The 23,528-nt window shown below is 42.4% G+C and overlaps 1 protein-coding gene across 1 annotated transcript in view; it reads right to left on the bottom strand.

The window, feature by feature from the left end:
• LOC134211905 (ATP-binding cassette sub-family G member 1) overlaps positions 1-9,546 on the bottom strand; it is a 59,706-nt gene extending 50,160 nt beyond the window's left edge. The window contains exon 1 of the mRNA XM_062689286.1: positions 8,890-9,546. Within this exon, the coding sequence (XP_062545270.1) occupies positions 8,890-9,082 (193 nt within the window). The 5' untranslated portion in view covers positions 9,083-9,546. The remainder of the gene's footprint in view (positions 1-8,889) is intronic.
• Positions 9,547-23,528: the final 13,982 nt, after the last annotated feature.

Here is a 23,528-nt window from a genome sequence, read left to right on the forward strand (position 1 = left end):
ATCAACGACAACGTAGTCGATTATACTGTTTCTGTGGTAGTGGGCTTAACACGAGAAAAAAATCACAACATTCACAATTCACAACAAATTCATTCTGCTCAGTTGGCCAAAATATTCTATGCTATGCTTCCAAATGATCATGTGTCGACGGATTCTAAGATTTTGACCTGATGTTTTTTGTCTCGAGGATTATTATTCAAAATCCAAAATGCTCCAAAATCATCAAATTTAGCGTTACGTAATTTGTGAAAGAACTCATCACTTAATCGGTGCATGAAAAAGTTTTCATTCGATAATCAAGTTTTTCTCATTTCTCGAAATTCATTCTCGTCCCTTCCCTACTTTGTATTTCTATCTTAGTTCTTCATTTTAAATGTTATCGCCAGTGCTTAGAGAGCAACTGGCAGGGAATAAACACAGAATAATGCACAGGAGTTGATCGATTGGTGTCGGAATGAGGAAACGATTTTAGCGACGTCGGGGAGGAAGCCACCCCCTTCCTCAACTGACCTAATTGAGATTATGGGTGAGGAGCAATAGACTTACGACGGGTTCACAGATAGCTTGATCACTGGGGCGGGGAACTTACTACCTTGGAAGGACAAGGGAGGCCCAAACACCTCCGTGGGCGGGACTTACACCTTGAGATGTCCCAGTGGACCAAGATGGATCTAAATCTGGTGATACAGCTCTTCATCTTTGAGGAAGCAGATTAGGGCTTATAGGCTAGCGATATCGTCAGCCAAGGCATCTTGTGTGTTCTGGGCCTGGGTCGAAGAATGCCAAACTTTGGACACCAGTAAATCATATGTTCCACTGGTTTTTGTATCTCGCAGATTTCAGTAAACACATACCGCTGAAATTATATGAAAAAGGGATGTGCTCGGTACGAGGGCGAGAGATGATTTGCTGGTTCTTGAGGCAATGGACAAACTCCGTGTAAATAGACCTTAGCCACTGGTAGAAAACTGACACCAGCCGTCGTGTGCAGGATCCGGTCCCCTTGAACAAGGAGAGAGAACCTGTGGTTTCCGGATGTGGCGGGAGCGTCTGCGGGGCAAATAGACGCTTATAGACGGAATATCAGGTATAGTGTGCAAAACCTGTATGTGCACTGAATCCATAACCTATTGATGATAAGGGAATCCCATCTAAAAGAAAACGCAAACGGCGGGCCCATGCCTGATATTTTTGCCAGGCTACTGACCAGCTGCTGCTGCACTCCAACAGGTTGTGGGCCCAGGAGTGGTTCCGGATTTGCAATTTAGTGTCGATGGATTGACCACAAAGACGCAATCGTAGTATTCGATCCAAAGATCATCCGCATAAGTCGCATGGCGCTGCAGGATTATGAATTGATTGCGTAAGTAACAATGTTTCGTATGACATTGTCACCAGAAGGCGCTGGAGTGAAATGTCAAACTCGAAGGATTACGATGCTAGCACCTCTAGTTGTGAAACGTTCAATAAATCAAATTCAAATTGATCGTTGAAGTCATGGTCGATGGTAATTTCTTTAGTGTTACGTCTGTTTGTCTGTGGTAGAACCAAAACATTCAGGCGGCAGGACATCGAGAGGTGCTGTGCAAGCGTTGAAGTCGGGCCGCTTGCGTTGGAGAGGTTGTTGTCGAAACGTCGAATGGAAGGCCATTTGAACGGATAACTGATTGGACTTGGAATTGTTTTGGAGACGAGGAGCTCAGGACGACTGGCTCAGTTTTAGAAGGATCGAGGATATTAGCAAGACGTGTACACTAAGAAGAAGTGTTGAAACATCATGTAGTGTGAGACACCTCGCTGTAGATGGATAATGGGTACACCCAACCAGAGAATGCATGATTTTATGACAATCTTGCATGAATTCTATGCACAGATTGCATTAAGCTGAGGCCCATGCAAAGGCCCATGTCAATATAGCAAGCCATTGCATTAGGTCAAAGTTCTAGGTATGTGTTTGTACCTACGGAGTCGAGAAGAAAAGAATCAATAATTGAACGTTTAGGTCATTTTAGACTGGGATGCACAATATGCCTTTAGTCTAATCGCTAGAAATCGACATTTTAATTCTCAAACAACCACTGCGCCCAAAACTATCCGTCATCAACAATGTTCGGTACCGACGACCGCCGCGGTACGACCTAGAGCGACTGAAGCAACCTGATGTCGCCACTGCATACGCGCAGCATCTCGAGGCAGCGTTGCCGGAAGAGGGTGAGCTCGATGGGGCCCCTCTTGAGGACTGCTGGAATACAGTCAAAGCAGCCATTAACGACGCAGCGGAGAACAACGTCGGGTATATGGGTCGAAGTCGACGGAACGGTTGGTTCGACGAAGAGTGCAGACAGATTCTGGAGGAGAAGGACGCAGCGCGGGCGGTCGCGCTGCAGCAAGGTACCCGGCAGAACGTGGAACGTTATAGACGGAAGCGGAGACAGCAGACCCGCCTTTTTCAGGAGAAGAAACACCGCCTGGAAGAAGCGGAGTGCGAGGAGATGGAACAGCTGTGCCGTTCTCAAGATACACGCAAGTTCTATCAGAAGCTCAACGCATCCCGCAAAGGCTCCGTGCCGCGAGCCGAAATGTGCCGGGATAAGGATGGGAGCATCTTGACGGACGAACGTGTGGTGATCGAAAGGTGAAAGCAGCACTACGAGGAAATCTGAATGGCGCTGAGAGTACAGGCAGTGAAAGTCAAGGCAGCGGAGGAGATGACTACGTCAGTTCAGCGGACGATGGAAGCCAACCAGCCCCCACCTTGAGGGAAGTTAAGGATGCCATTCAACAGCTAAAGACCAATAGAGCAGCTGGTAAGGATGGTATCGGAGCTGAGCTCATCAAGATGGGCCCGGAAAAGCTGGCCACTTGCCTGCACAAACTGATAGTCAGAATCTGGGAAACCGAACAGCTACCGGAGGAGTGGAAGGAAGGGGTTATATGCCCCATCTACAAGAAAGGCGACAAACTGGAGTGTGAGAATTTTCGAGCGATCACCATCCTTAATGCCGCCTACAAAGTGATATCCCAGATCATCTTCCGTCGTCTGTCACCATTAGTGAACGAGTTCGTGGGAAGTTATCAAGCCGGCTTCGTTGACGGCCGCTCGACAACGGACCAGATCTTTACTGTACGGCAAATCCTTCAAAAATGCCGTGAATACCAGGTCCCAACGCACCATCTGTTCGTTGATTTCAAGGCGGCATACGACAGTATAGACCGCGTAGAGCTATGGAAAATTATGGACGAGAACAGCTTCCTGGGAAGCTTACCAGACTGATCAAAGCAACGGTGGATGGTGTGCAAAACTGTGTGAAGATTTCGGGCGAACACTCCAGTTCGTTCGAATCGCGCCGGGGACTAAGACAAGGTGATGGACTTTCGTGCCTGTTGTTCAACATTGCGCTAGAAGGTGTCATGCGGAGAGCCGGGTGTAACAGCCGGGGTACGATTTTCAACAGATCCAGTCAATTTATTTGCTTCGCGGATGACATGGACATTGTCGGCCGAACATTTGCAAAGGTGGCAGAACTGTACACCCGCCTGAAACGTGAAGCAACAAAAGTTGGACTGGTGGTGAATGCGTCAAAGACAAAGTACATGCTTGTGGGCGGAGCCGAGCGCGACAGGGCCCGCCTGGGAAGCAGTGTTACGATAGACGGGGATACCTTCGAGGTGGTCGAGGAATTCGTCTACCTCGGATCCTTGCTAACGGCTGACAACAACGTTAGTCGTGAAATACGAAGGCGCATCATCTGTGGAAGTCGGGCCTACTACGGGCTCCAGAAGAAACTGCGGTCGAAAAAGATTCGCCACCGCACCAAATGTGTACAAGACGCTTGTAAGACCGGTTGTCCTCTACGGACATGAAACATGGACAATGCTCGAAGAGGACTTGCAAGCACTCGGAGTATTCGAGAGACGGGTGCTTAGGACCATCTTTGGCGGTGTGCAAGAAGACGGTGTGTGTCGGCGAAGAATGAACCATGAGCTCGCCCAGCTCTACGGCGAACCCAGTATCCAGAAGGTAGCTAAAGCCGGAAGGGTACGATGGGCAGGGCATGTTGCAAGAATGCCGGACAGCAACCCTGCAAAGATGGTGTTCGCTTCCGATCCGGCAGGTACGAGACGACGTGGAGCGCAGCGAGCGAGATGGGCAGACCAGGTGCAGAACGACTTGGCGAGCGTGGGACGTATCCGAGGATGGAGAGATGCGGCCTCGAACCGTGCATTGTGGCGTCAAATTGTTGATTCAGTGTTATCTGTTTAGATGTTAACTAAATAAATGAATGAATTCTCAAACATAACCATTTTGTATGAAAATTAATGAATGTGATTTAATTACATACCCCTATTAAGGAATATTGTTAACGATGTATTGTAGATACATAAATTAAAGAGAGCTACGGCTGCTGGCAGAAGTAAAGAAGTAAAGGCCGGCAACTCTAGTATTATATTTTCTTCGTGAGGGGCTCCCTTATCTCTCATATATTCATGACTAATGCGAGGTACATAAAAAGAAATAAAAAATGTGTGAGCAGAAACATTACACTGTTAGTATACCTGTAGTGAGAAAGACTTCTTGTTTGTCCCGAGTATATCAGGATTTGCGAGATTTTTAAAAATAATATCTCGGGAATAAGGAAATACCGAATTTTACAAAATCCCGGGATTTTTTGTACCAGGATGTCCCGGGATGGAAACTCCACCATGCTTATGATGGCGAGGACACCTGCTTCAGTGCAGGTAGCCTCAGAGGGTATGGAGGCTATGCTAAGTACCGGATGAAGACTGGGAAGAGTATGCTGACAAGTTCCCGACTGCAGTCTGCAGTCAATGAACGCTTGGCCGAAGCGGTACCGAGTGGTCCAGTTTATTGTCCTATGGGACCTTGATAAGGATTTAACAAGGTTATTCCTCGATCTGCAGCCCGCTTTGACCGCTTGGAAATGAGGGACGATGGAGACTCCAAAGACTTTGATGAGTATCCAGTTTGGGATCAGCTGTCCAATAATCTTGAGACTAGGGCCGAAAAGACGGTGCCGCCCACTATACACATGACCACGCACACCTGTCCCGGTGGATACGGTGAAGCCGATCGAGAGGCCCACCGATGAATTGCACTTACCAGCAGGATGTTGCCGGGTGGACGAAGATGTTCTATGGGAGGCCTCCGTAAGCCTCAAGCTTTTCACGCAGACTACGGTTAACCAACCTCTCGACACCCTTTGATACTCAGTAGATCAGCGAGATGGCCGGTATCCCAAGCAGCACGCGCAACATTTTTCAAATAGGTGTTTGTTCCTAATAAATTGCATTGAAGACACTGGCAATACATCGAGTCACATTAAAGTCACGTCCCAGTTTCAGAAAATCACAATGTTTCATTTCCGTTTAGGTGGCGTCGCAATATTCTACCTATCTGACTTCTTGGGAAGTTATAAATTCGATGTGTTTCATATCAGAAACAAAACAGATAAGTTGCAGAATTAATAACACTTCGGTTCATTGCTGTTACGACAATGTTTCTGATATGTTGCAAAACACTTTGAGCTCAGCTGAGCAGTATTATATTTTTGACAGTCCCCTGCATGTTCCGTATAAGGTACAATGAAGTTACAAATGACTTTGTTGTTTATGTAGTGCACTTGTAGCAGAATCTCCAAATAGAATTGTTGGTGTGATGGTTATAGTAGAAGATTGCAATTCTCAAGGTCCATGGTTAGATTCCCGGTTGGTTTTTGTGTTTTTATTTTCATTGTAGCCGCAAGATGTTGCAAATAGGCTCCACCTCTTGCGCTTTTTGTGTCACAAAGGAGTTCCAAATACGACGCGTTGTGCATAAGTCAGACCTTTAGTAAGTCACACCACAGTTGTTGTTACTCACTGAGAAACAAGAGGTGTTGCTTGGGTAGTCAGCGGTGTCGCGGGAGTAGATACGGGAGTGGATCCGCCACTCGTCGGGAAAACATCGACTGGTCTAGGCTTGATTTACCGGATTGAGGAACACTATTTTTGCGGTAGGGGGAAGGTTTTTCAGCATCGGATTCCATCCGGACCAGAAGATTTCTTGTTGCTTTTAGCGAAAGCGAATAAAAGCTCGTTGAACAAAAAGGGCTCATCCTATACTTCTCATGTTCTAGCAATTGCTAGAACTGGAATTGAAATCCCATACTTTATCGAATTCTTTTGGAAAACGGAAAAAGCTCGTTTCAATCAAATAGGAATATAAAATCATTCCTATTATATTGCATTTGCAATCCGTTCCCAAGACAAACCTCTGTCTTAAGAACCCGAACCCCAAATTCCTATCAAATTCCGCATGAACTTGTGGCAAGTGCAGAGGTTTTCTCGGCTTGCAATGGGCGAGTGACACCTTCTTCTTCTTCTTATTGGCATTACATCCCTCACTGGGATATTGCGGCCTCGCTGCTTAGTGTTCATTCAGCACGAGACAATTTCCAAACCGAAAATTATCTAGACCGGAAATCGAACCCACCCTCAGTATGGTCTTGCTTTATAGCCACGCATCTTACCGCTAGGCTAAGTAGGGCCCCGGGTGAGTGACATCATTTTCCCCTATCTCCGATAGACTGTAAGGACGTGGCCAGCGTCGTAATTGACCATTGAAAACTCTAGAGCTCGCAAACTGTGCACATTGAGGTAGGAAGCAACTCCCATGCTCGATCCATTGGTTTCTTATGAATATGCACAATGAAATTCGATCGAAGTGTGCCACGCTGCAACCCGGACGTTATGTTTTCTCCTGCATCAATTTTTTTTAAATTTGTTTGTATCTGATTCTGGGAGAAAACATAAATAAATACAATATTGTTGTATGTTTACGCTAAATTTCGGAAGATTTCCGTTTCGACGTTTGGATGTACTACCCATAAATGCATAACACTCCCATCTAGATAGTAATTCAAGCAAAAATGGAACTGTTATGAATTTATGGGCAGTGTACGTGTTGATGATCCGTATCGCAACAACGTTGGATTTTTGGGACGAATTTTCGGTGGATTTTGGCCAATAAATGCTGGTTTACGTACTCGGGAAATGTTAAGGTGACAATGACATTTCCCAAACGCGTAAAACTATCATATCAGCTAAAACCATAGAACAAACAAAGTTGTTTCGACTGTATGGATCCTAACGTGATTAGGAAACGAAGATGATCAGTTAGGGTTAAGGCAGGCATTTTCGTCTTTTCGTCATAGTCTTAAAAACCAATAAAAGAGACACTGTTATGCCAAACTCATGCGTACTAAATCGGAAACTCAGGAGAAACGTTCTGATATAAAGGAGTTCTAGAAAATAAACGTTGTTTTCAATGGTTTTAGCCCCTACGACGATGGACGGAAATACCTGCCATGTCCCTACACGTTTCCAAATTCATTAACAATTGTATGCTTCAGCATCGCCAAAATATGAAATTAGTTTAAGGAAGGACATTCATTTTAGTAAAAATCAGATCGATTGCCTCGAATCTCGCCCCAGTGGGTGCCATGGACGCAACTTGGTTCAACATTGAAATTTTTTGTTTTGATTTTCTAATCAAGACAGGATTTCCGCTTTTCATGGACATAAGCCATAATTTTTAAAATCACAATTAGCAAAACAGCCACTTCCACAAGAATAACTTAACATACGCGGTCATCCAACCGTTCATGCAAGAATTATACTCATAGCAGGCAAAACCGTATGGTCTGGTCGGTCATACCATTGCATTCGTGTCTGCATGGTATCTAAACGAGCAGCAATGTTCAACCTATTCAGGTCCATGTAAATATAAAGTGAATCACGATGGACTATAGCATTTTGGATAAACTCTTATAATGTACAGGGAAGGACCGAATGGTGTGAGAGCTATGAATGTATATTCCTAGATATAGGTAGTTTGAAAAAAAGGTAAATTCGGTGCTGTGGAGAAAACTCTATTAGAAACTTTTCAATAATCTTAAGGCTAAATACTCCACTTCTGCTTAGGCGCTAAACCTGTTTTAAACGTATGGGTAAACATCGCTTAAGAGTTAAGCAGGAGTCCCATGTATAATTCAAATATAGTTAGAATAAAAAAAAATGTTGTTGACTAGCTGAAAGACTTTCTTGCAATTTTCTGGCTGGTAAAACTCAACCTCAGAAACATTTAAGTTTACGGGTGGTATTCCCGGCAAATGCTCAAAAACCAACGATAAAAACATTATTTGCGAGCTCCTTCATAATAATTGCGTCTTTGTGCAGTATGCTGAAGTGCAATTGCCAGCCGGGGATACCTGCCAATACCCTATATATTTAAAGTTTGATAAAGTTTCAGATAATATTTATAAACATATGTTTTAAATATTAAAGGACTAATCATATTCTCAATTCAAAATAGGCTATACAAATCATTATTCAGGATATTTCAAACGTTCTTCCTGTTTATTGTACTAAAACTTATTTGATCGATGGCTTAATATCAGCAACAAAATACCATTATTGTAAAGAATGCTGTCTAAATTGCGTTCTAATATTCGAAAGACGAGGTAGACATAAAACCTGTTTTAGTCCAAAGGCAACTAAACATCCGGGTCTAAACATCCAAAATATATGCCTTGTTTTAATACCGGTGAGTGAACAAAGGTTCAAGACGTACTCAAATTTTAAAGAGGTACTCAAATTGCATAGTAGATTTATGGGTAGGCTGAAAGTATTTATGAAAAAGCTTCAATTTGTTCGACTGGTCTACAAAACGCAAATCACCAAACCAAAAATTCAAATCTTGGACCTGGAAGGGTTTACGCCCAATGAGTGATGGCGCGGAAAATCTACTGACTACAATTTTCATGCCAAGCATAACGGATCCGAATGGGCCACTTGCCGTACAGCTAAATAAATGGACACGGTACTTACTGTTTCGCCGTCCTTCCTTGACCCGGTAGGTGAGATTGTGGAAGGCCAGATCCACGGCTGGCCGCGTCGGTAGATGCGACAGGGTTTTCGGCTGGGACGGAACAATCTGCACTCGGACGGCGCCATTTTTCCTGTTGTCGTCGAGTAGATTATTAGTGACACTGCTACTGCTGCTTTCGTTTGCTTCCGACATGGTTTTTTCTTTCGTTCACTTGCTTCGTTCTGTGCTTTCTATCACCTCATTCAAAGGGTAATTATTGGTATGACTCTACGTAACACACAACTGCTCTGTTTACACATTCATTCGTTTACTATTTGCATGGACAACGACTCTCTGCATATCCGTGTCAGCAACACCAATGGCAAGAATCGCAATTATTCACAATCAGCGATAAGGCACACTTCTGAAACTCAAACGAAGACACTGTCTGAACACCCCTAGTTTAGAATAGAAACGATGACGACGTGTCTCAGTAATCCTTAGAACAGAACTTTCCTCGCGTTCAAAGTCACTTGACTCATCCAAGTCTACTACTCTAAGCGCACTCACGTCACGACCTTCTGGTCCGGTTTGGTGCCCTTAACTTGTATCTCGAAGTTCGCGGAACGCGGCCCCAGAACAGCCTGTAGACACTGCTGTCCAAAGAACGACTGAATGCGTGTAGTAAGTACGATATAATGCTTTTGCCTCAACGACGACGACGCCGATGGATGGCGATGACTACGACAGAGACGATGACGACAGGCTAAAAATATATGGAAACATATGTGCGCCGTTCTGGTGTGGAGTGTCCGTCCATCGCCGGTCGCGCATTTGAACGCCGACCAGTGCCGTCGCGAGAAAAGTGGGCACCCTCGATGCAAGTGGTTTTGTTTTATCACATAAAATGCGTCTGCATTTCTTTGAATTAGATCTGATAACTTGTTTTCATATGTAACAATATTCCTTATTTCTAATGACAACACATATTCTCTGCTCTAAGGAGATGACTATAGTGGGGATAAGTATAGCAATCAATCAATTCAGTGTAACTTTTAAACTCCTTTACCGATTTAACCGAATTTAGAACACGTATTCTTCATCTTGAGGAAATAATTACAAAGCGTGTGGGAGGGTCATTGAAAAATGGGGAGTATGGGTAGAGAGGGGTGGGGAATTTTGTGTTATATCTTTTGAATGCATTGATCAGTTTTAGCCAAATTTGGAACACATGCCTAGTAACCTTCTGGTTTTATACCGGTTTTATAACAATCTTAAATAATAAATTATAGCCAGTTCAATCAAAGTTAGTTGCCAATGTTCCGGGTATTAAACCACCCGACTTGGATATTAATTTACAATGTTTTGAAAACTCAGATGTGAATATGTACATTATGTGGAAGATTTTGATTTGAAAAATTTATTGGAGGTAATCATTTTCCTTTCGATGGGACTCGAACTCGTAAGGTTGACTCCGACAATCATGCGATGCTAGATTGTAACAACAATAATGTTCAATTGCATAAATCATGTGAACATGCTGAAACAACAACATTCAAGATTGAAACAACAATATCTGTCATGTTTGATGCAACAATCGGAATAGTTGTTTCAATCTTGCAAGATTCTTCAACGTGTTACGTGTATAAACAATAAATTGTCATAAGAAAATTACTTTGAGCTTTTAGTGGAATGCCTTTACTTGTCATAAGACAAATGCGTACAATTCCATTTAATTCCACGACTTGATTGTACCTTTGACAGATACGTATTTCGACCTCAACAGTAAGGCCGTTTTCAGTGTCTGGTGCTCTCATGTCTCTATATGTATTACAAATTTTATTCTACGGGGGTCACACGTACTCTAGGTACGCCTCTGCGTCTAACCTAATGCGATGATATGCGCTTTGATGCGACGACGGTACCGATGTATTTGATGGGGAACACGGGGTCAGCTCGTATATCTGGGGGTTTGCTGTGTCTGTTCGTTTATTGGCACGCCGCACGCCAACACACCAAGCTAAACAGCTATTTGTTGTCGTTGTGTCCAACGTTTCATACTCCTAAGGCAATGCGCGTACAGCTAACAGAACGTGCGTTTGGCTGAGATATAATATTCAAGCTGACTGTAGTGTGTAAGCGGAAAGTGAGCTTATTTCCTTATGCCTATTCACGCTATTAACAGTGGGAACAAAGTGTGAATATTGGCGTCATTTGTTTATTTATTTGGTATCATGGTATGGCCTGACGAATCGATAATTGGTCATTATTTATATACGGAAGATGTTAATCGCAATATTTACGTAAATGGTGTAGACAAACCGATTTAAAATCATTGTAAAGTATTTTGAATGATAACGGAGGGCCATGAGAAAAAATATTGCTGAATTATGTCTCACAGCCCTAACAATTCCAAAATAACGTTATGTTCAATTTTAATTCGGAAGCCATCATTATTGCCCACGTATCCGTTTCTCACGGTAGACATACCATGACAAGTTTGCTTACATGATGTCTGTATATGAATGTGTCGTTAAAAGGGCATCGTCATCGTTGTAATTTAAGTTACATACTATTTGCAAATGGTATAGTCTCCAGTTCAGCTGCATTTAATGTATGCAAATGGTTTATATGGCCAGTAGAAAGGTTTTATTGTATTAGAAGTATGTGCATATGTGCACTACAAAGCATAACAGAGTTACACTGGGTGATACTAGCAATCACATGATTTCAGTCATATACAATCCATACGACGAGCCTTAAGCTTTTTTTGTCGAGGTCTCAGCATTTTTTTTTTTATTTTCCCGAGGTGGGCACCACCGAGTTTCAGCACACATGATTTTCACCAAGATCACAGTAAAATTAACGTTTCAGTTGCTTAGATACTGCAAAAATTTTGCCGAAAATCAGTAGGGTAAAGTACCAATAGTGGAGGAATTAGTCGAGCCATTTTTTTAAAAATAATCGATAATAAGGCGATATTTACGGCTTTAATACTTTAGGCCAAAGATAAACTAATAACTTTTCGTTTACGTATTAGCAGTACCTCCTCTATTTTAGTAGGGTTACTGCTCGTGGATTTGTTTCCAATTTTTGTGATTCTTCTCAGCAATAAATACGCATGTTAGCAAAAAGAAGCAACGAAATTGGTGCTGTATTTCTTTGTTTGGCGATAAGAAGAATATATGTTTAATGAGATGGAAAACGGGACAGCTCCCCATAAGAAGCACATTTCGCCCAATTTTAAAAATTTTATTAATAGAATTTTTAAACTATAAATACGGAGTTATAGCTATAGTTTCAGTAACATAGACTAAATGATAACAAAATTCCAATCATTTAGTTAAAATTACTGTAACTAGCGCTATAACTCCGTTATTAGTTGAGTTCTTATAACGAACCATTAGGCAGAGTTGTAGAAAAACCTTCGCACTAGAAGTCCACCATACAACACATTTTGAAATTCAGCTTCTGGAATAAGTTATTGAACAACTACTAAATGATCGAACGCAAATTACTAAATGATTGATAACATCTTTGCTTTCATCAACAAGAAATCTCTAAAGGCACTACCTTTGCTTGAGTAAGCGAGGGTTCAATACTTAGAAACAAAGCAATTCTAATTATGTATTTAATTATGAATTTTATTTTAAAAGTTTTGAAAAAACAAATTGCTAATAATTCTACACAACATGGAAATTGTCGTTTCCAATATCAATACCTATAATCAAATCCCATAAATTGAAAAGTTAAACGTAAGTACGTTACGTGTATACAAATCCTACTTCTACTCGCGGTTATGTTTAAAACATTGCGCATTGCTCGTTTTTCACACAGCAAGCATTATTTTTCATCTTCAAAAGCTTTCCATTCCTGGAACTGGATCTTGACTTGCTACACGGAAACAAATGCATATCCATAATCATGGATTAAAAATCATGAAAATCATGAACAGACATGTTCATGATTCCAGGAATAGTACTCATGGTACTGTTGCAATTCCCACCAGTCGACAAAATGCATAATCGGATACTCCGGACACTCCGATCCCAAAAAACAAGAACGGTTGAGAAATAGCATGCCGGACTCTCACACAGTGGAAATCATGAATTCAAGACAAAATTTTCAAATCGACTTATCTGCTTTTGTAAACAAAGATTCAAACGACGATTTGACGAATCTGATAGCTCTCCCACGCAAACCAACACCATCAACAGGTAGCGGAAACCTTGATTTATATTCATGGTAGAGTCGGTGTACTAATTGTCGCCTTACATAAGAACAACTATTTTCAAAAAAATAAGTAAAAGGCATGTGGGTGGACTTTATATATCAAGCGAAAGGTTTTACTTCCTGCTTCTTATAACAGCTGTGAAAATCACAATAAAATTTGTTATTATCCTGTTATTATCCTTTGCGGGCAGCAGGGACTATGTCCAAGGGCTTGACGATCCCTCCCCAGGCCATCTGCGAGTTGTGGGGCTTGCCTAGGATGTGGTGGGGTTTGACAGTGGGCCCTGTTAAACCTCTATAAAAAGCTGCATGTATCCGCAAGTAGGCTCCACCAAAGCGACCGTGTGCCGCTCAAAGCGCACAAGCCCAAGTCCTGGTGTTAGGTGGGACGCTAAACAGCCCTGACACGACGGCCCTCCGACGAGACAGGAGGTTTGCGCAGGCCCAATAAGCCGCCTAGAAAACCAATCATTACGAACAATATAAGAGATAATGCGACTCGATATAATCGGCAAAGACCTAGACGACGAATACAGGATCACGATTGGAAGCTTGGAACATGGAATTGCAAGTCGCTAGGTTTCGCAGGTTGCGACAGGATGATCTACGATGAATTACATCCCCGCAACTTCGACGTCGTGGCGCTGCAGGAGATTTGCTGGACAGGACAGAAAGTGTGGAAAAGCGGGCATCGAGCGGCTACCTTCTACCAAAGCTGTGGCACCACCAACGAGCTGGGAACCGGCTTCATAGTGCTGGGTAAGATGCGCCAACGCGTGATTGGGTGGCAGCCAATCAACGCAAGGATGTGCAAGCTGAGGATTAAAGGCCGTTTCTTCAACTATAGCATCATCAACGTGCACTGCCCACACGAAGGGAGACCCGACGACGAGAAAGAAGCGTTCTACGCACAGCTGGAGCAGACATACGATGGATGCCCACTGCGGGACGTTAAAATCGTCATCGGTGACATGAACGCACAGGTAGGAAGGGAGGAAATGTATAGACCGGTCATCGCACCGGATAGTCTGCACACCGTATCGAATGACAACGGCCAACGATGCATAAACTTCGCAGCCTCCCGCGGAATGGTAGTCCGAAGCACCTTCTTTCCCCGCAAAAATATCCACAAGGCCACATGGAGATCACCTAACCAAGAAACGGAAAACCAAATCGACCACGTTCTAATCGACGGTAAATTCTTCTCCGACATCACGAACGTCCGCACTTACCGCAGTGCGAATATTGAATCCGACCACTACCTCGTTGCAGTATGCCTGCGCTCAAAACTCTCGACGGTGTACAACACGCGTCGAAGTCGGACGCCGCGGCTTAACATTGGGCGGCTACAAGACGGTAGACTAGCCCAAGAATACGCGCAGCAGCTGGAAGTGGCACTTCCAACGGAAGAGCAGCTAGGCGCAGCATCTCTTGAAGATGGCTGGAGAGATATTCGATCCGCCATTGGTAGCACCGCAACCGCTGCACTTGGCACGGTGCCCCGGATCAGAGAAACGACTGGTATGACGACGAATGTGAGCAGTTAGTGGAAGAGAAGAATGCAGCATGGGCGAGATTGCTGCAACACCGCACGAGGGCGAACGAGGCACGATATAAACAGGCGCGGAACAGACAAAACTCGATTTTCCGGAGGAAAAAGCGCCAGCAGGAAGATCGAGACCGTGAAGAAACGGAGGAACTGTACCGCGCTAATAACACACGAAAGTTCTATGAGAAGTTAAACCGATCACGTAAGGGCAACGTGCCACAGCCTGATATGTGTAAGGACATAAACGGGAACCTTCTTACGAACGAGCGTGAGGTGATCCAAAGGTGGCGGTAGCACTACGAAGAACACCTGAATGGCGATGTGGCTGACGAAGATGGCGGTATGGTGATGGACCTGGGAGAACGCGCGCAGGACATAATTCTACCGGCTCCGGATCTCCAGGAAATCCAGGAGGAGATTGGCCGGCTCAAGAACAACAAAGCCCCTGGGGTTGACCAACTACCAGGAGAGCTATTTAAACACGGTGGTGAGGCACTGGCTAGAGCGCTGCACTGGGTAATTACCAAGATTTGGGAGGAGGAAGTTTTGCCGCAGGAGTGGATGGAAGGTGTCGTGTGTCCCATCTACAAAAGGGCGATAAGCTGGATTGTAGCAACTACCGCGCAATCACATTGCTGAACGCCGCCTACAAGGTACTCTCCCAAATTTTATGCCGTAAACTAGCACCAATTGCAAGGGATCCAATCGTGGGGCAGTTCCACGCGGGTTTTATGGGCGAACGCTCCACCATGGACCGGGTGTTTGCCATTCGCCAAGTACTGCAGAAATGCCGCGAATACAACGTGCCCTATTCATCGACATCAAAGCCGCATATGATACAATCGATCGGGACCAGCTATGGCAGCTAATGCACGAACACGGTTTTCCGGATAAACTGACACGGTTGATCAAAGCGACGATGGATCGGGTGATGTGCGTAGTTCGAGTTTCAGGGGCATTCTCGAGTCCCTTCGAAACCCGCAGAGGGTTACGGCAAGGTGATGGTCTTTCGTGTTTGCTATTCAACATCGCTTTGGAAGGTGTAATACGAAGAGCAGGGATTAACACGGTTTCGTTGGTTTCGCCGACGACATAGATATTATGGCACGTAACTTTGAGAAGATGGAGGAAGCCTACATCAGACTGAAGAGGGAAGCCAAGCGGATCGGACTAGTCATCAACACGTCGAAGACGAAGTACATGATAGGAAGAGGTTCCAGAGAAGACAATGTGAGCCACCCACCGCGAGTTTGCATCGGTGGTGACGAAATCGAGGTGGTAGAAGAATTTGTGTACTTGGGCCCACTGGTGACTGCCGAAAATGACACCAGTAGAGAAATTCGGAGACGCATAGTGGCTGGAAATCGTACGTACTTTGGACTCTGCAAGACGCTCCGATCGAATAGAGTTCGCCGCCGTACCAAACTGACAATCTACAAAACGCTAATTAGACCGGTAGTCCTCTACGGACACGAGACCTGGACGATGCTCGTGGAGGACCAACGCGCACTTGGAGTTTTCGAAAGGAAAGTGCTGCGTACCATCTATGGTGGGGTGCAGATGGCGGACGGTACGTGGAGGAGGCGAATGAACCACGAATTGCATCAGCTGTTGGGAGAACCATCCATCGTTCACACCGCGAAAATCGGACGACTGCGATGGGCCGGGCACGTAGCCAGAATGTCGGACAGTAACCCGGTGAAAATGGCTCTCGACAACGATCCGACGGGCACAAGAAGGCGAGGTGCGCAGCGGGCAAGGTGGATCGATCAGGTGGAAGATGACTTGCGGACCCTCCGTAGACTGCGTGGTTGGCGACGTGTAGCCATGGACCGAGCCGAATGGAGAAGACTCTTATATACCGCACAGGCCACTTCGGCCTTAGTCTGAATAAATAATAAATAAATATTATCCTCAAAATTGATTAATCCATAATAGGAACGCATGCACCAGTTGTGGCACTATTCTTAATTTTGGTTCCTTATTTGGCAAATCCCATTGTTTTCTTATGGGACTGGCCAAACTGGGACCACTAGTGCGACAACTGGTGCAAAGGACGTTGAAAATTAAGCAAAATCCATTTTTACCATTATGCTTTGCTTGTTTTGGAGGAAATCAAAGGTGTTATCGTGTCATATGAACATGCTTTATCGATATGAACTTGGTTTGCGGTGATTTGATTGGTCATTTGGCATATAAAGCACTATTGCTATAGCCACAACTGATACACCTAGCCTATACGTATATTTTCATAACACGAAAACACATTGGATTCACGAAATCATGAATCATTTTCTAATTTCAGGGAATGTATTTCAACCCGTGTAAAATAAATTCACTATTTTTAATTTTGATTGTTTTCTTATGGGTTTGTTATATGAGACCACAGTTGCAACAATAAAAAACAAAAGGACCTCAAAAATTGAGCAAAATGATATTTCTTACAATTTCTCGTACATATCTTCTATTAAAGTTGTGTATAAACTGCGCTTTATTGGGCTACTCTTTAGGCATATAATGCATTAGTGTGCAATTGGTACTATCACCACGACTGGTACACCTATCCTATTGTGAGGATGAGATACACGGAAGAAAAAAAGTGCCCAGTATTGAGTATTTTTCAACTTACCTTTGAATTACTTTTTCTCCTCTCTTTCCAATATAATGCATCGACGCCAGTTCGATATGAGAAGCCAAACTTGAGTTTACTGCCTGAGGTTGAAATTGAGTGAAGGTTTACAATTGAGTAAATAGAACATACGCTAGGCACTTTTTTGAAGGCAAACTACTTCGAACCCATTTATTCAAATTTGGCTTCCCGTATGGAAGTGCGAAGTTGGGTGGAATGAACTCCCTTTAGGGTAATTTAGTTCTTCTGTGTATATTACAAATTGGGTAATCCACTTCCAGTGTGCATGGGTGACAAAATATGCAAATATTATCCATATAAAGCAGCGATTCTCAACCTTTTTCTTGAGAGGTACTCCTTCAAACGGTGTCAGGCCATTAGGCCGAAGGCCGTTAGGCCGAAGGCCATTTGGCCGAATGGACATTAGGCCGAACGGTCATTTGGCCGAACGGTCATTAGGCCGAATGTCCATTAGGCCGAATTAGCAAAAAGAAGCAAGAAGTGAAAACTGAGAAGTTCTTTCTTCACCTCACCCCTTCTTCCTTCTTCCATCTTGAATCTTCCTTTTTCTTTCTTCTTTCTTCTTCCTTCCTTCTTCCTTCTTCCTTTTTCCTTCTTCCTTCTTCTTTTCTCCTTCTTTCTTCATCCTTCTTTCTTCTTCCTTCTTTCTTCTTCCCTCTTTCTTCTACCTTCTTTCTTCCTCCTTCTTTTTTATTCTTTTTTCTTCCTACCGTTTTCTTCCTTCTTTCTTCTTCCTTCTTATTTATTCTTTCTTCTTCCTTCCGTTTTCTTCCTTTTTTCTTCTTTCTTCCTTGTTCCTTCTTACTTTTTCCTTCTTCCTTGTTCCTTCTTCCTTCTTCTTTCTTACTTCTTCCTTCTTTCGTCTTCCTTCTTCCTTCTTCCTTCTTCATTCTTCCTTTTTCCTTCTTCCTTCTTCATTCTTACTATTTCCTTCTTTCTTCTTCCTTTCTACTTCTTCCTTCTTTCTTCTTCCTTCTTCCTTCTTCCTTCTTGCTTCTTCCTTCTTCTTTCTTCCTTCTTCCTTCTTCCTTCTTCCTTCTTTCTTCTTCCTTTTTCCTTCTTTCTTCTTTCTTCTTTCTTCGCTCTTCTTTCTTCTTTTTATCTTTTTTTCTTCTTTCTTCTCTCTTCTTTCTTTTTTCTTTTTTTTCTTTCTTTTTCTTTCTTCCTTCTTCCTTCTTCCTTCTTCCTCCTTCCTTCCTTCTTCCTTCTTTCTTCTTCCTCCTTCCTTCCTTCTTCCTTCTTCCATTTTTCTTCTTTCTTCTTCTTTCTTTCTTTTTCCTTCTTCCTTCTTTCTTTTTCCTTCTTCCTTCTTCCTTCTTCATTCTTACTTTTTCCTTCTTCCTTCTTCCTTTCTACTTCTTCCTTGTTTCTTCTTCCTTCTTTCTTCTTCCTTCTTCCTTCTTCATTCTTACTTTTTCCTTCTTCCTTCTTCCTTTCTACTTCTTCCTTCTTGTTTCTTCCTTCCTCCTTCTTCCTTCTTCTTTCTTACTTCTTTCTTCTTTCCACTTCCTTCTTTCTTCTTTCTTCTCTCTTCTTTCTTCTTTCTTCTTCCTTCTTTCTTTTCCTTCTTTCTTTTTCCTTCTTACTTCATCCTTCTTCCTCCTTCCTCCTTCCTTCTTCCTTCTTCCTTCATCCTTCATCCTTCATCCTTCTTTCTCCTTTCTTCTCTCTTCTTCCTTCTCTCTTCTTCCTTCTTGCTTCTTCCTTCTTTCTTTTTCCTTCTTCCTTCTTCCTTCTTCCTTCTTCCTTCTTTCTTCTTCCTTCTTCCTTCTTCCTTCTTCCTTCTTCCTCCTTCCTTCCTTCTTCCTTCTTTCTTCTTCCTCCTTCCTTCCTTCTTCCTTCTTCCATTTTTCTTCTTTCTTCTTCTTTCTTTCTTTTTCCTTCTTTCTTCTTTCTTTTTCCTTCTTCCTTCTTCCTTCTTCATTCTTACTTTTTCCTTCTTCCTTCTTCCTTTCTACTTCTTCCTTGTTTCTTCTTCCTTCTTTCTTCTTCCTTCTTCCTTCTTCATTCTTACTTTTTCCTTCTTCCTTCTTCCTTTCTACTTCTTCCTTCTTGTTTCTTCCTTCCTCCTTCTTCCTTCTTCTTTCTTACTTCTTTCTTCTTTCCACTTCCTTCTTCCTTCTTTCTTCTCTCTTCTTTCTTCTTTCTTCTTCCTTCTTTCTTTTCCTTCTTCCTTCTTCCTTCTTCCTTTTTCCTTCTTACTTCATCCTTCTTCCTCCTTCCTCCTTCCTTCTTCCTTCTTCCTTCATCCTTCATCCTTCATCCTTCTTTCTCCTTTCTTCTCTCTTCTTCCTTCTCTCTTCTTCCTTCTTGCTTCTTCCTTCTTTCTTTTTCCTTCTTCCTTCTTCCTTCTTTCTTCTTCCTTCTTCCTTCTTCCTTCTTCCTTCTTCCTTCTTCCTTCTTCCTTCTTCCTTCTTGCTTCTTGCTTCCTCCTTCTTCCTTCTTCTTTTCTACTTCTTCCTCATTGCGCACTACTTACTTCTCACTCCCCAGTTCTCATTCGGCCTAATGGCCATTCGGCCTAATGACCATTCGGCCTAATGACCTTCGGCCTAACGACCCAGCATCAACTATTGCATTAATAGAGGTGCCCCCTCCTGAAAGTAGGCTTCCAGGTCTCTTGAAAGGATAACACCTTGAATCTCTTAAAAGTAGGCTTCCGCACCTTGATAAAAGGCTTCTGAGCCTTCTGCATAGCTTTCGAACCTCTTGCATGGCGGCTTTAGAGCCACTTAAAAGAAGGCTTCCTTTGCATCAAAAAAGGACGCTTCTGAGCCTCTTGAAAATAAGCTTCCGAGCCACTTGGAATGAGGTTTTCGAGCATCTTGAAAAACAAGCTTCCGAGCCTCTTTGAAATTGGCTTCCCAGCCTCTTGAAAGCAGGCTTCCGGGCTTCTTGGAAGAAGAGCCTCTAGAAAGGAGGCTTTCAAGCCACTTGAAAGTAGGCTTTCGAGCCTATTGAAAATAAGCTTCCGAGCCTCTTGAAAATAGGCTTGCGATCCTATTGAAAATAGGCTTCCGAGCCTGTCAAAAGGAGGCTTCCGAGCTTGTTAAAAGGAGGCTTACAGGCCTTTTGAAAGGAGCCATCCGAACCTTTGATAGAAGGCTTCCGACCCTTTTAAAAGGTGGCTTCCGAGCCTCTTGAAAGTAAACTTCCGAGCGTCTTAAAACAAGGCTTCTGACCTCTTGAAAAGAGGCTTCCCTGCCTGTTGAAAAGAAGCTTCTCAGCTTCTTGAAAGCAAGCTTCCGGGCTTCTTGGAAGACGGCTTTCAGGCCTCTTGAAAGGAGGCTTTCAGGCCTCTTGAAAGGACGCTTCCGAGCCTACTGGACAAAAGCTTGTGAGCCTATTGTAAAGAGGCTTCCGAGCCTCTTCAAAGGAGTTTTTGAAGCCTTTTGGATAAAACTTTCCGCGTTTCTTGAAAGGAGTCTTCTGAGCTTTTTGAAAGAAGGCTTCCGACATTCTTGAAAGGAGGCTTTTGAGCCTTTTGAGTATTCCGAGTCTCTCAAAGCGAGGCTTCCAGGCCCCTCGAAAGGAGGCTTCCGAGCCTCTTTAAAGTAGCTTCCCGAGCCTCTTGAAAGGAGCCATCCCAGCTTTTTGAAAGAAGTCTTCCGACTCTTTCAAAAGGCGACTTCCGAGCGTCTTGAAAGTCGACTACCGGGGATTTTAAAACAAGGCTTCCGACATCTTGAAGGTAGTTATCCAAGCCTTTCGAAAAGAACCTTTCGAGCCTCTTGAAAGGAGTCTTCCGAGCTATTTGGAAGAAGGCTTCCGACCTTCTTAAAAGCCTTCCGAGTCTATTGAAAAGAGGATTCCGGGTATCTCAAAGCGAGACTTCCGAGTCTCTTGAAAGAAGGCTTGCAGGTCTCTTGAAAGGAGATTTTCAAGCATCTTGAAAGGATGCTTCCAAGCCTCTTGAAAGGAGGCCTTCAAGCTGTCTGGGTGAATCCTTCCGAGAAGCAAAGCGCTCCGATCGAATAGACTTCGCCGCCCTACCAAACTGACTATCTACAAAACGCTCATTAGCAGGGGTGCAGATGGTGCAGAAGGCGAATGAACAACGAGTTGCATCAGCTGTTGAGAGAACCATCCATCGTTCACTCCGCAAATATCGGAAGACTGCGGCAGCCCGAGCACGTAGCCAGAATGACGGGTAGTAATCTGGTGAAAATGGTTCTTGACAGCGATTCTACGGGAACAAAAAGCCAAGGTGCGCAGCGAGCAATATGGATCGATCAGATGACAGACGATTTGCGGAACCTCCGCAGACTTCGTGGTTGGTGACATGCAGCCATGGACTGAGCTGAATGGAGAACACTTTTATGCACTACACAGACCACTCCGGCCTTAGTCTGAAAAATAAAAATAAATAATGCGTATTATGTACAAGACAAAGTTTTTAAATGAAAAATACACAATTGTCAAAACTTTATTAATAAGTTTCGATTGTAATTATAATAGTCCGCCATTACGCATTTTTGTCCGAGGTACCCCCTGGAAACAGCGAAGGGGTACATGTACCCCAGGTTGAGAACCGCTGCTTTAATGTATAAAAACATAAGTTAAAAAATATTTTCGCATTTTTTATGGGCCATACTGTAAATATTCATAACGCACTTTGATTTGAATATTTTATTAGAATATTTGAATTTGGTTCGCATTTTAAAAAAAACGTTCCAATGTTGGATTGGGATTTCAACTTTTTTTTCACAAAATAGAAACATTGGATTTGCCTTTTGAGTTCGTACATTGAATTTGAGTATCGCATTGGAAAATTGTATCATATATTGGATTATTCAATTTGATTTCAATTTTGAATTACGATGATTTTGAAAATGGAAATTGAGGACGGATAACGGATATTGGATTATAAAATTGAACTTGACTATGATTTTAAAAAATAAAAACTATATACAGTCACTCTCAAAATTGAGCGTACAGCATGGATTAGATGAATATATTCGAAAATTCCAAAGGAAAATTAGTTGTTGGCTCAATTGTTTTTAATGCATTTCAATATTTATCCCTTCCTTCAATGTATGCGTACATAAAATGGTTGAAATTTTTTCTCTAAAGTTCATTTATTTGAAAATAATCTCAAAATACGCCTATTAGATGTGACAAAATTGAGCGTACAGCTAATGTTTTTCTATAAAATTTCTTATTATAAACACGATTAATGTATTGTAATATTGATTTTTCATGATTATATTTATAATAATAAACATCCGCTACTTGAACATTCAATGTTTTGAAATTAAACCATGTTTTAATCAAAATGGCGAACAAGTAAGATGTATAAACAATGCTATTTAACAATTCAATGCTGCTGGGCAAAATAGATACTTTAAGATATGGATTTCACCGGCATCGTGTCTTATATATGATAGATAATCGAAATCGAGAGAGACATACGATAAATTTGGGAAAATTCAGTCGGTAAATGATGAAAACAGATGTAAACATATAAAGAAAACGACAAATGTTGGGAACGGCATATTTCAAATTAAGTTTAACTTTATTTAAAAGTCGATGTATAGGTAGCTTATAAGCTCAGTACACTCATTAATAATAATATTAATAAAAGAGCAGCACACGGATACATTATAAGATGTCATTTTATATTTGAAGACTCAGTCACCGTAGGAACAAATTTGGTTGAATCATTTCAATTCACAAAGCTATCATTAAATAAGCTGCCGAACTCTTAAAAAAGTTTATTTTTACTCGCCACATGGAAATCATCTAATTATATCCCTTATGGTAACAGATCGTGGAGTTTAATCCAAATTTAATTATGAAATTACGATTTTAAGCTAACTTTTCAATATTCAATAAGAAGTGCTCTACGGAATTGAAAAGCTGTTTTTATGTTCGGTACCTTAACATGCACCTTGTACTTTTAGAATTTGACTGTGAATGATTGGATTCAATAATATTACTCTTAATGATAGACCTGAGACAATAACCGAGCTTTAAAACAAATTTATGTTAAAGACATACTAAATTCGAATTATGTCATTCCTAACATTTGTCGTTTTCTCTGTATGTTTACATCTGTTTTCATCATTTACCGACTGAATTTTGACAAATTAATCGTATGTCTCGCTCGATTTCGATTATTTATCATATATAAGATGCGATGCCGGTGAAACATACAAATTTAATCATTAATTTTGCCCACAGGCATTGAATTGTCAAATAGCAATGTTCTTACCTCTCACTTGTTC

The sequence above is a fragment of the Armigeres subalbatus genome, chromosome 2 (genome assembly GCF_024139115.2).
Source record: "Armigeres subalbatus isolate Guangzhou_Male chromosome 2, GZ_Asu_2, whole genome shotgun sequence".
In the NCBI taxonomy this organism is placed as follows: domain Eukaryota; kingdom Metazoa; phylum Arthropoda; class Insecta; order Diptera; family Culicidae; genus Armigeres; species Armigeres subalbatus.